Source organism: Eleutherodactylus coqui, chromosome 8 (assembly GCF_035609145.1).
Source record: "Eleutherodactylus coqui strain aEleCoq1 chromosome 8, aEleCoq1.hap1, whole genome shotgun sequence".
NCBI lineage: Eukaryota > Metazoa > Chordata > Amphibia > Anura > Eleutherodactylidae > Eleutherodactylus > Eleutherodactylus coqui.
The window spans coordinates 99919059-99932427 of NC_089844.1; the positions used below are offsets into that span (position 1 = coordinate 99919059).

General features: G+C 45.0%; 1 protein-coding gene across 1 annotated transcript; it reads left to right on the forward strand.

Moving 5' to 3' along the window:
* Nucleotides 1–821: 821 nt before the first annotated feature.
* Nucleotides 822–12956, forward strand: MPG (N-methylpurine DNA glycosylase). The gene is made up of 4 exons (XM_066576123.1): nucleotides 822–855; nucleotides 6690–6876; nucleotides 7840–8044; nucleotides 11457–12956. The coding sequence occupies exons 2-4, from the start codon at nucleotides 6691–6693 to the stop codon at nucleotides 11819–11821; spliced, it is 756 nt and encodes a 251-aa protein (XP_066432220.1). The 5' UTR covers nucleotides 822–855; nucleotide 6690; the 3' UTR covers nucleotides 11822–12956.
* Nucleotides 12957–13369: the final 413 nt, after the last annotated feature.

A 13369-nucleotide genomic window follows, 5' to 3' on the forward strand; every position in this document is an offset into this window, starting at 1 on the left:
TTTGGCATCATAGTAATCATACTGACCCTTAGGGCTTATTGAGACGACTGTCTATCAGCCGGGTATTCATTCATGCCCAGCTGATATACGGCGCCCCTCTCTGCAGGGGGAGGCTAAAAGAGGCGGGAGCAGTGCACTGAGCTCCCGCCCCCTCTCCGCCCCTCGGCACTATTTGCAATGAGATGAGGCGGGGCTAATTTCTTAGCCCTGCCCCTCCCATTGCAAATAGTGCAGAGGGGCAGAGAGGGGGCGGGAGCTCAGTGCACTGCTCCCGCCTCTTCCAGGCTCCTCCCCCTGTAGAGAGGGATGCCGCATATCGGCCGGCGTGAATACCCGGCCGATATACGGTCGTCTGAATAAGCCCTTAAAATAAGGTTATTGTTTGCCTCAGTGTGTACCTTGTAACATACAAGATGGCGGAATCTTGGGGTATTTTTCATTTCACTTCACTTAGAATATATAAACGTTTTTCAGTATATTATATTGTACATGAAATAGTATCATTGGAAATACACGTCGCCCCTGAAGATACAAGCGCTCACAGCGACGCCGATGGATACATGAAAGACTTAGGAGGGGAGGAAAGAACAAAGATGAAAAAAAGGCTGCGTCCTTAAAGGGTTAAAGTTTGGTGGAGCTGCAGCTACAAGCTCTGCCCTGGTAGAAGCAGCACATGGCCGCATTCACACGGGACGGCCGCATTCCCAGGACACAGGCGGCGCTGCGGACGGATCCATCTCAGGACTAGCAGGGGGAGACAGAAGTCTCTCTCTCTCCTATATTTGCTGCCAGCTGCTCTCCCCCCCTTGCGAGTGGGCGCGTCCGACCGTCTTCTTCCGGGCTGCAGTACAGCAGGTAAGGAGCGCTGTGTATTGCACTGTCGCTGGAGGGCGCTGCAGTGTACAGTCCCAGCTGCTGCTAACTGTGCCGTGCTCCCAGCATGTGTGCTGCCCCTGGCTGGTGCTTCTGTGTACACCGCATTACCAGGTAGTGCAGCGCACGCCAAACACGCCGCTTTTATCCTCAAGGCCGGCGTCACAAGGACATAAGTGGATTTGCGCACGCTTTAGTGCAACGTTTTTGGCCGTGAAGAAAAAACTTTTTTTGGCGCGTATCGGCATATTTTTCTGTTCTTTTTCTGCCCGTTTAAACAAACACATCGATTAAAATAGTTAATTAGTTCCAGATGTGTCGTTTTTCCAGCACAATTGCGCAGTGATTCACGCATCTCCCTCGTATTTGCGCACACTCCATTGGCGTGTACGGGCAGCTTAGGTGCGCAAATACGTAGGACAATAGGGCAAGTTCATTGTGAGCGCACCCACTAAAACCAAGGCGCTCCACTCCCTGCAGAATGTGCGGCACACACGTCTGCGTGTACGGAGGCCCTGTTTACACGGACGATACGCTCGCACGGGTTCTGTGCCTTGTGAGACGCGCAAAACTAGACACAGTGTTTGCAATGGGATTATTCACACGTACGATTTTAGTCCTGCGAGGCAGAAAAACCGCAGCGCGTTCTACTTTCACTGGAGTCTTGCTTGAGAGTAGATGTGACCCGCACCGAACACGGACGCCGCGCTGACTCGCACCCAAGAATCTCGGCAATGACTTGTTATCCACCATGTAAATATGGCCTAAGGGCTTAAAAACACGAATATATGCGCAAAATTGCTCGCCGCAGCGGAGCGTATCAGCACATGGAGGCGTTCTAAGTCTTTGTCAGTGTGGCGTATTTTTTACTGTTCAAACCCAGCGCCATTGTGCGCAAAATTATAAACCCCAGAAAGATGGCAACAAAAACACGATTTAGCCGCTATTTTCTCGCAGCAAAATCGTGATCGCCGGTGTGACGGAGCCCTAAGGCTAATATCACGCAGTAGAGTACGATATCGGGCTGTGAAGCTCGCCAACATGCGACTCCTCTGTGGATGGGAGCCGTTCTTGTGTCACAACCGCATCACTTCCAGGAAGTAGCGCTCCTAAAGGCCGCGGCGGAGTGTTTCCCATTGCATCGCAGCGTGTGTACATCGCATGCCATGTGATGCTGCGTCAGCCCCCTTGAAAACAAAAGGCGACTGGAAACGTTCCAAAGATGGGACATGACCCTCGTGTGTATGACCGCATTCAAAAAATGGGTTCATATTCGTGCCTCTCGCAATCTCAGATTCTCGGCCGTGCGTCCCAGCCTGACCGCAGGTCTCCGGACCTGAAACATCATCTTCCATGGAACGGACGGAACTAAAGGCGGTGCGGTTAAACGGTCAACACTACACAAGTTTGGCTCATCTGTCTACTAAAGTTGCAGCCGAGTCTTCCGTAGCGGAACAGGAAGTGCAGCCGGGTCATCAGGAAGATGCCAGCGGATATGCCGTTATACCGTAAATCTAGCGTTATCTCGCACAGCCAGATTTTCCCCTTAACAAGCGGCGAGAGAACAAGTCATTCGAGGCTAGTTAGTTTTACATGCCACAATTATTGTGTGGCGGTTAGTACAAATCCTCGTTAAGGCAATCGTAGGAGCGGGTCTACGTTATTGTCTACGTTATTGTATATCCATGCTCACACAAGGAGCTGTGTCAGCGACAAACCAAAATGTTTATGTCCGCGCAAAAGACGTGATGAATGACAGTCAATCTTGGTTAATCCTCTCTGGGTACATTCACAGGGATCTGGAATGAACGTATGAAAAGTCCTTCATTCAACCCATAACCGGCTGTGTAACGGTAGTTGAAACGTTGTGCGATGTTAAAGCCGCAGCATGTCCGTTTTACCCCCGGAGGCGCTGCAGAACCCACCTCTTCTCAATGGCAGGTGAATTGTGCACCAAAACCCGTGTTAATTACTGCATCAAAATGCAGCGGATCTGCTGCAGAATGTCCATAATAGATTTCCTGCAGCTAAAACGTCCCGTGTGAAGGTTCCTAAAGTGCTTCTCACAGGCTGGTAATGCTGCACACAGTACAAGCCATGTGGAGGTGATTTAAAAAAATCTCTTTCACGCGGTGCAAAAAAGTTCCGCAGCTGATCCGCAGCGTGTCTCTTTATCCTGCAGATTTCAAACCTTGAAACCTAAAGTCTGCGGCATATCGGCATCAAAAACCGCAGCTAATCCACAGCATTCAGGGACGGATTAGGCCGCTGTGGTTTTCAAGTATATTTGCGGCCGGGGTTTTCGCTTCAGAAAGCCTGTTGCTATTACGCTACGTGTTAACTTTATTTTTGTGCGTTCTTTAATTTATTTTTTTTTCTCTTCATTTTTCGCGCATTTTATATTTAGTTTTTTTGTTCTTTTTCACCTTTGAGTTTTTATGCATTTTTTAACGTTTTTTTTTTCACGCTTTGTTTTATTCCCTTACATTCTTCTGTAGATTATTTTGATTGAAATCAGAATGAATTGTTCTCTCAGTGCACACAAGTCGTTAGTCCCTACCCGCGGGTCCCGCCGCCATGCTTCACATATGAGGTTTTGGTGTCGGTGTTTACCTACTAACAGAACGCTGTGGATTTGTGCTATAACGTTTCATTATTTTCTCCTCTAGCCATAAACCATATTCCTAGAAGCATTGTGAACATGTATGCGGTCTGGGGCAAACCCAAGATGGACCACAATGTTTTTTGGACAGCATAGACTTCCTGCGTGGTGTCTGTCCATGAAAACCATTCTTATTCAGTGTTTTTCTAGTATTGGACACGTGAGAGATTTTTGCAGTTTGTAGGGTCTTCTGTAGGTCCTTTTCTGTTACCCTTGGTTTCTTCCTCAGCCGATGAACTATGGACGATCTATCCTGCAGTTAATGGGGTTTTGTCATTAGAAAAAAAAAACAATACTTACCTACTCCTCCCCTGTCAGTCTTCTTACCGCATCTTCTCCTCACTGATCTTCTCCTGGCCCCTCCGGTCACCTCACCTCCAGCTGGTCGGATCCTCTTCTTCCTGTGATGTTATGTACATTCACCAGTGACATAGCGTTCACTGCCTAGTTGGGAATGCCGAATCCTATGCCGGGCTATTGCCGAGACTGCGCATGTGCAGTGATTCGCTGCGAGTGTTCATATTCTATTGTCGCTAGACAGCTTGCATGCGCAGTCTCGGCAATAGCTCTGCATAGGATTCGGCATTCCCTGCTAGGCAGTGAGCGCTATGTCACTAGTGAATGTACGTAACATCACAGGAAGAAGAGGACCCGGTCGGCTGGAGGTGAGGTGACCCGGGGACTGCAGGAGCCAGGAGAAAATCAGCGAGGAGAAGATGTGGTAAGAAGACTGACAGGGGAGGAATAGGTAAGTGTTGATTTTTTTCTTCTAATGGCAGAACCCCTTTAAAGGGGTTGTCCCGCGGCAGCAAGTGGGGTTATACACTTCTGAATGGCTATATTAATGCACTTTGTAATATACATCGTGCATTAAATATGAGCCATACAGAAGTTATACACTTACCCCCTCCGGTGCTGGCGTCCCCGTCTCCATGGCGACGACTGAAGCCTTCTTCTCTGGTCGCTGCAACAGTCGCGCTTGCGCAGAGAAAAACCATCTCCTGGAGGCTCCGGGCTCACAAGCTGCATCCTGGCTCCTCCCCCTTCTCAGCATCATCGCGTAGCTCCGCCTCCGTCACATGGTGCCGATCAGCCAATGGGGTGGCTGTAATCGGCAGTGGAACGCAGACAGCAGAAGAACATCCACAGTGCACCATGGGAGAAGACCCGCAGTGCACTGTGGGAGAAGACCAGCGGCAGCCATCTTGGACAGAAGATTTTTTAAAGTAGCTGAACGGGGATTCAGGTAAGGGATTTTTTTTTTTTACTAACACATGGCAGCGTTTTTCCTTTACAGGTACTGGGGGACTGGGCAAAAAAAAAATTTTAGCTTTCGGCGCGGGACAACCCCTTTAAGTCTCAAAAAATCCCTTTAACAGGATGCCCACTGCCAGGGAGAGGAGAAACCGTTCTGCATTATCTCCATTTGTGAATAATTTAACCATGGATTGATGTACATCCAGGCCTTTAGAATTGATGTAGCGATTTCCAGCTTCACGTCTCTATAATACGTCTTCTGAAAGTTATTCGCATTAAGGCATGGTTCACACTAACTAGTTTTTCTTGAGAAGAACAGGTTTGGCAGTAACCAGGTTTTGTGTGCCTTCATTTAAAGGGACACTTTGGTAATTTGTTTCACTCATGTAGCTACCCCCCTATGTGTATAAGTGAGCTATTGTTACCTTGGTTCGTTATTTCTCTCTATTTCAAATTTTTTCTTAAGATGGTCATGCAAACTGACCAGCTCAGATCTTAAGTTCATGTGTGATGTTTCTAGTTAATTACTCAGTCTGTATGATACTGGTGTGTGAATACTACCACAGAAACTGACTAGCGGAGGGCACAGGCATTCCTGTCACAGTTACTGATGATGATCACACAGCTCCCGTCAAACAGTTATAATAGAGGAGATAACAGCTCATCCTTCTGACTGTATACTTGTTCTATAGCTTATATAGATAAATATAGAAGGTAATGATCATTAAACTGTCTCTCCCAGCGGGCAGAAATGGTACAGCCTCTGCATCATAGGATTGATTGAAAGTGAAAAATCTCACTGTTAGGATGGTGGCTGATGAGCATCAGACAGGAGGCTGCACTGCATAGTAGTGCCTGCCATACACAGTGGAGACCTCCAGAATGTGAAAGGTAATCAGAAGTGGCGCCCAGGGATGGAAAAATGTGTTTTTTTTTTGCCAGAGTTCCCCTTTAATGTGAAAGCATCAGTGAAACTCGCCCATCCAATCTTATCTCCTTACTGAAACATCTTCTGCTAATCAGCTTTTAGAAAAGCCATTAAGTTAATGTTTTCTCCCTGTACTGTGGATGAATAAAAGACATGAACGCTACAACTGTTTGTGTGTTTTTAGTTAGATTTAAGTTGGAATTAAGCCAGGTATTACACTTCTGGCGCTGACTAACGATGACGACGTTTTGTAGCATGCAACAACCCGACACAAAACCTCGCGGGTCCGGCGATATGCCCGCGACTCGTGAGGTTTTGTAGCCCAGGAACCTTCCTCTTTGTTGCAATCGGATGAAAACGTGATTTTTGGGCGGTGCGATGCAACTCTGACTATAGGAAATCCTACTGTCAAAGCCTAAACTAAGCCCTAGCTGCAGGCAAAAAAACCCAGAAAAACACATGTATCACCTTAGAAGCGCTGTCTGACGATGCTGCGGCTTTCTCTCGATCCCCGTAACTGTTGCTCTTCATCTCTTCTGGCCGGGGATTAAAAAATCCCCGCCTCTTGGAAGCGCTGGCTGTGATTGGCTGACGCTTAGCCAAGCACAGCCAGTGCTCGATGAACCAATCACAGCCATCGCCTTTTCAATCCCTGGCCAGAAGAGATGAAAAAGAAGACTGCCGTGGACAGAGAAGAAGCTGTGGTGGAACCCAGGACAGCGCTTCTAGGTGATGTATATATATTTTTTCCTGCAGCTACGGCATATTTTCGGGGTAGGGCTTATATTTCCCCCTCCTCCCCCCCACGAATATCCTTGCATATGGTGCTACAAAGTCGCGGTATCACTGTAAGAAATTGCAGCGATATCGCACTGACCAGCTATGCGATATCGCTGCGATGCCATGTCGCCTGTGTGAAGGAGGCCTTACACAGAGTTTATATTCTAACTTAGGGTGACCATTTTTTAGAATGCCTGCAAAGAGAAGACGTGTCCAGGCGCAGGAGGAGGAAGAGACTGATGAGAAGGAGGCATCTGGAATGAAGAACGAAAATGATTTAGTCTCCAGCAAATACTTCCAGAGCAAGAAAATGCGCCTTTTATCTGATTTCTACAATAAGCCCTGCATTGACCTGGCAAAGTCATTCTTGGGACAGGTAATACAAAAGTTATTGCTGGAGAATAAATGCCGGATCATTTGTGTAGTCCACATGCTGTATCTGGTAGATGTAGTTTTCTTGTCTCTAATAATAAAGGACCTGTTGCTGCTGAGGGACACCTGACACAGCTCTACGTATTGCGAATAACCAATACTGAATGTATTAAAGAGATACTGTCATTGAATTATCCCCCCCCCCCCCCCCAAAAAAAAACCACTGCCTGCATTTGGCACAGCACTTACACACCTGTTGAAGCATAACTTTCTTACCCTTCATCCCCTTTTCACTCCTGAGAAACTGAAGTTTAATCCGATATGCTAATTAGCTGACAAGTGCTCTCGTTCTCTCTGCCCGATCCCGCCCGGTGCTCCCCCTTTTTCCTAAGTGGGTAGTACCACAATCGTCATAAGTTTGTGACATCATCAACATCGACACTAAAGTCTTGCAAATATACCATTTGTTCCTATCCCGCATGCATGCTCCCTGCTCCACTGTGCGTTTGTCACTTGTTTCAAGTACACCAAGAAGCGTCGCAGAATGACTTCAGGATCAGGGAGTGATCTATGCATTTACCTTGGTGGGAACAAATGGCATGTATTTCAGATTTTCAGTGTTGAGGTTGATGATGTCAGAAACTTATGCTGATTGCAGCGCCGTCACTCAGAGGAAAGGGGAGAGGCTGTTAAGTAGCGGAAGAACCAGAGCACTTGCCGGAAGTAGGACCGGCCTCAGAGAACTTGCACTGTAGACCTTGTGGCACATATTACCTATTCTGAGAACTGACCTCTCCCACTGTGGCAGACTACCTGAGTGGCTGAATGTCTACATGTTATTATGGTCTCTTCCAGTACTACAATGTGACATTTTGTGTGCCCTTGTGGTCCTTTTTGTTTTTTTCATCTTCCTGTCTGTAACATATTAACTGTATACAGAATCTTGATTGTGTGGTCCGTCTCTCAGATTTTGGTTCGCAGGCTTCCAGATGGGACAGAACTTCGTGGGAGGATTGTGGAAACAGAATCCTATTTAGGAGGGGAAGATGAAGCTTCTCATTCAAGAGGAGGAAAAAGGACAGAACGAAATGTAGCAATGTACATGAAGCCTGGAACCATATACGTCTACCAGATTTATGGCATGTATTTCTGTATGAATGTCTCCAGTCAGGGTGAGTTAATGAAAGGCCCTTTGACTCTTTATACACAATCAAACATAGGTAGACACAAGATTGAGGTTTTGTACTTATCAAAAAGTTTATTCTGAAACACATAACTCACAAATCAGACAGGATCCTTCAGGTTGAAAAGCCGGATCACTTTGTGGGGAAAACCCCTCTGCTGTTTTATTGGAGAAGTGTTCTATCATGCTTGATTTTTCGGCAGTCATCTCTACTAATCCCTAAGATCTCGGCCGTATGGGCCAACAGCACTGTGACTTTTGGCCTTGTGCACCCGTGGGGTGGCTTGATAGGCTGCCTGTCAGATCGCAGTATGATGTAATGCTGTGGCAGTATGTCGCAGTATGATGTAATACTGCAGGATCAAAGCATCGCAAGTTGTGGTCCCCTAGGAGGACTAAAAGAAATGTAAAAATAAGAAGAATAAAGTTTTACTAATTATTCAAAAAAGAAAAGTAATACATATTTGGTATGGCTGCATCCGCAAAAGTCCAATGTATCAAAGTAATGCACCACACATGGTGAGCGTTCTCTGAAAAGTAAAATAAAGAACACCAGAAATGCGCTTTTTTGGTCACCCTGTCTCCAAGAAACAATGTAATAAAAAGCGATAAAAAAGTCGTATGTATTCAATAATGGTACCCACGGAAACTACAGGACGTTGTGCACGAAACGAGCCCACACTCAAGTACGTCGACGGAAAAATGAAAAAGTTATTTTGTGCAGAAGATGGCAGCAGAAAATAATTTAAAAAAATTAACTATCTTTAAGAAAAAATACAAGTACCGCAAGTACAGCAAAAAAAACCCAAACTGTACAAGTTTGGTATTGTAGCAATCGTACTGACCCATAGAATAAAGTTATCATTTCATTTTTGTTGTAGTTTGTGCGCCGTAGAAACAAGACGCACTGAAAGATGGCGAAATGTCATTTTCTTTCCATTTCTCTCCACTTAGAATTTTTTAAAAGTTTTTCAGTACATTGTATGGTGCATTAAATAGTACCATTGAAAACTACTACTCATCCCGCAAAAAACAAGTCCTCATACAGCGACGTCGATGGATAAATGAAGGAGTTACGATTTTTTTTAAAGGGGGGGGGGGGGGGAAACAAAAATTGAAAAAAAAACAAAAAGCTCTATCACTAAGGGGTTAAGGAAGCAAAATGCACCACCCACAGATTCAGTAGCAAGCAAGTCACTTATGCTAAATTTCCATTGGCTCATTTGAATTCTGAATTCAGTGCTTTTATGGGAGCCCATTAGGCCCTGTACTATACATAACATAGTGGGGGAAATTTACTAAGCCCAGCATTTGCGACATTGAACTTAGTACAGTTTCCCCCAACTAGCATGGCACCTTTAGAGAAGTGCCCACTAAGTTGAACTGGTACATTTCTGGTATAATTTACACCAGTTTCTGGCCTAAATGATACATAAATCTGTTGGTTCGGGCAGTAACGTCTCTTCTGACAAAGCCCGCTCACTTTTGAAAAAGTGGCCGTGCCGCACACAGAAAGAAGAAAAGTCAAACATTTTTTGTGCAAATAATAAAAATTGCGACTAGAGATGAGCGAACGTACTCATTAAGGGTGATTTCGCAATCGAGCATCGCTATTTTCGAGTACCTGGCTACTCGGGTGAAAAGATTCGGGGGTGGGCGGGGGGTTGCAGAGGGGAGTGGGTGGGAGAGAGCTCCCCCCTGTTCCCCACTGCTACCCCCCGCTCCACCACGCCGACCCCCGAATCTTTTCACCCGAGTAGCCAGGTACTCGAAAATAGCGATGCTCGATTGCGAAATCACCCTTAATGAGTACGTTCGCTCATCTCTAATTGCGCCCTTTTTTTTTTTTTTTTTACACCAAAACTGGTGTAAATGTTTTGTAAATGTGCCCCAATGTAACGTTTTTTTTCTCGGGGCATCAACACTTCTCTATTATAATATGGACACAATCCTTATACAGGGTGACCACAGAAATATCTATCCAGGGACGAAACATCTTTCCAGATGTGCACAAGGGTGTGTGTGTGACATGCTTGTGTTCTAGGCTGAAAATAACCAAATCAATTTAAGACACAATTAGCATAGTGAGGCATTTATTCACCGGTAGTAATCAAAAAATGCTACAAATAAATTAATGAAATCAGCAAAATAAAAAGAAAACGTTTATTTTCCCCTGGTATGGCTGTGGACATACACCTTATTCTTTGGTCACCATATGACCCAGACTTAACCCCTCTGGATGGCTTCCTGTGGGGTCATCTTAAAGGGGTTTTCCCATCTTGGGAATCCCATTTCAATTGCTGTTGGACTTTTTAAAAAATCTCCTGCTTTCCTGCGGATCTGCGGCACATCCGCAGTGTCAGCTGTGGGTGTGCAGCAGATCGGACGGTTTCCATTGACTTCAATGGAAGACATCCGTGCGGGAGCCGCAGAAAAATGGAGCATGCTGTGATTTTGTTTTCTAGACCGAAAGGTCTGCAAATCAAATCTGCATGTTTTAATCCATTTGTGGACGCCCATGCATCTCTATGGGTGGCTTGATTTGCGGATCTCCAGGGCGGATTCCGCATATCAACCCTGCCAATGGACATTGGGCCTTACCCCATAAGATATATATTTAGAAAATTCCCCTGTTCTCCAGATATTTCCTGTTCATTGCCAAGCGGAAGTGGCCGGCGCCTACACACTTGTAACTCCATCTGTAACCTACATTTGTTTCTAGGGTCTCAGAGCGCATGCGGACTACCTCCTGGCCACCCTAGATGCCACGCTCTGCTATTTCTTACAGTATAACAGCTTCTGGGCAGTGTGAAAAAGTTCTTGTTCGCCCTTCCCAGAAGCTCTTCTCTTGGTATAAATAGCAGCGCGCAATGCCAGCTGTGGCCGGGAGGTAGTGCGCATGCGACCAGAGATGCTACACACACATGCAGTTTACATATGTTCAAGCGCCAGCCATCTCCACTTGGTAGCAGACATGGCTGGTTCCTTGGCAACAAGCTGTAAACAACTGGAAGGAACAATATCTGGAGAATGGGACATTTTCAAAATATGTATTCAATGTGAGTGCTTCATTTTCAGATTAAGAACACATTGGAATGGGATTGCTGAGATTTTCAACTCTGCGAAAAACTTACCAGCATGCTCCACACACACATGCCCTTGTGTAATGCAGGCTAGATCCTATGCCCCTGGATAGGTACTTCTGTGGACTCCATGTATATTCAATAGTTGAAACGTTGGTCGACAAGCCAAGTTTAGCAGATACAAAGTCCTTTATTCTTGAAAAGAGTTCGTTGGTAGTTGACATTCTCTCATTGTCTATACCTCATATGACTCCAATCACATTTTGAATAGTTCATGTAAAAACCATGATATTTTATGTAATTTTCCTCTGCCTGCAGGAGACGGAGCGGCTGTCCTTCTGCGCTCCATAGAGCCAATCGAAGGCCTTGATACAATGAGAAAGTTCCGAAATGTCAAAAGAAATGTACAGAAGCCGCTAAAAGACAAAGAACTTTGTAACGGACCCTCAAAACTTTGCCAGGCATTTGCTATTGAAAAGAGTTTGGATCGACAAGACCTTGCAAATGACCAAAGCACATGGCTGGAAGCGGGGCCAGAAATACTGGAGGAGGACATTGTATCTTGTGCGCGGATAGGGATTAGTGCTGGAGAATGGACTCATAAGCCTCTGCGCTTTTATATTAAAAACAACAAGTTTGTCAGTGTGCGGAACAAAGCGGCGGAGACTAGTGCAAATACATAACGTGTATAGTAATGTTTATTGGTGGGATATATTACACAGAAGCAGTAAATACTGCAGTGTGTGTAATATACAGAACAGTCAGACACTCTACAAAACAAACAATGAAGATACAGAGCCACAAAATATTAGCTAACAGTGGGAACCAATGCTTCCCAAGTTCTAATATGTATATTTTATGTTGTATAGATTCCAGAGATTGATTTTCCAAACAGATATATGATATTCTTGGCTCTAAGCAAAAAACAGTATTGGGCAAGGGCTACATGCAGTACCAGATTTACGTCTCAAGAGCCTATAGGCACAGATTTTCTGTGCCTTAAACTCCACCATCAAGTAGAGCACAGCTTACGTCATTTATGATTTTAAGGTGTACTTAAACTTTCAGGTGAATTTTCCCTCTGCAGCCTCCATGTTTAATTCTTAGTTTTCCATAAACTTGTGCATACAGAATACACGGAAAGAAGATTGGATTTTGCTCTCCAATCACTATCTCTCATATACAGAGAGGCAGTAGCAGCATGGGCGACATACAGCAGTACTGAGCAGTGTAGCTGTGATTCCAGTAGTTGAGACTGTAAAATGCTCACTATTAGCTGCAGTAGCATCTGTGTGTGTGTCCCTCTGTTTCTCTTTCACTGTGCTACTCCTTCTTTCTTGTTAACTTCTGTGGTAGCATATAAACTAACCTATCAGTATGGCTTGTCTACCAACATGGATTTTAGCAGTTTTTCAGGGGGGAGTGAACCCAATAGACATTGAAAGGAGCAACAGTGAACATGCGTGACTACCACACCATTCAGAGGAGCGAGCTCTGAAACTCAGTTCTAATGATTGGTGGGTGCTCCAGCTATCTGACATTTGTCACATACTCTGTGGTAGGGTGATAAATGCCTAATGTGGGACAACTCCTTTACGTAATGTATTTATCTGCTCTTACAAGATAGAGCAGAACTTTGTGGTGCTCTTTACTCATCTACAGCCTTCCCCTTGATCTCCTTATGAACACCTAATTAACCTGTGACTACCCATGGTTCAGTGTATTAATATGTACATTTTCTTGATGCAGGTACCTTCTCTCCATGGCTGCCTTTAATTAGAGACCTATGATAAAATACAAACCTTTCTGGATGTCTCCTCTGTGTATTCCAGCAACTTCCCTGCAGTGCAGCCCCTGCTTGATGCTTATAAGCCACCATCTTAAATGTGGGATTTTTTGCTTTCCCTTTCAATCAATCCCATGATGCATTAGCAGAGATTATATCATTTTGCTTGCTGGGGGGACAGTTTAACTATCATTACCTTCTACATTCTTATAAATAAGCTACAGGCCATACGTATACAGTCAGGAGGATGAGCTGTAATCTCCTCTATTATAACTGTGTGACAGGAGTTGTGTGATCTTCATCAGTAATTGTGATAGGAGTTCTAAGCAGTTTCTGTGGTAGATCCATGCAACATAAATCACAGAAACTGAGAGTTTGACTAGAGAATGAATCCATAAACCCAAGTAGCTCTGAGCTGGTCAGAATTGAGATCACATGAGTATCT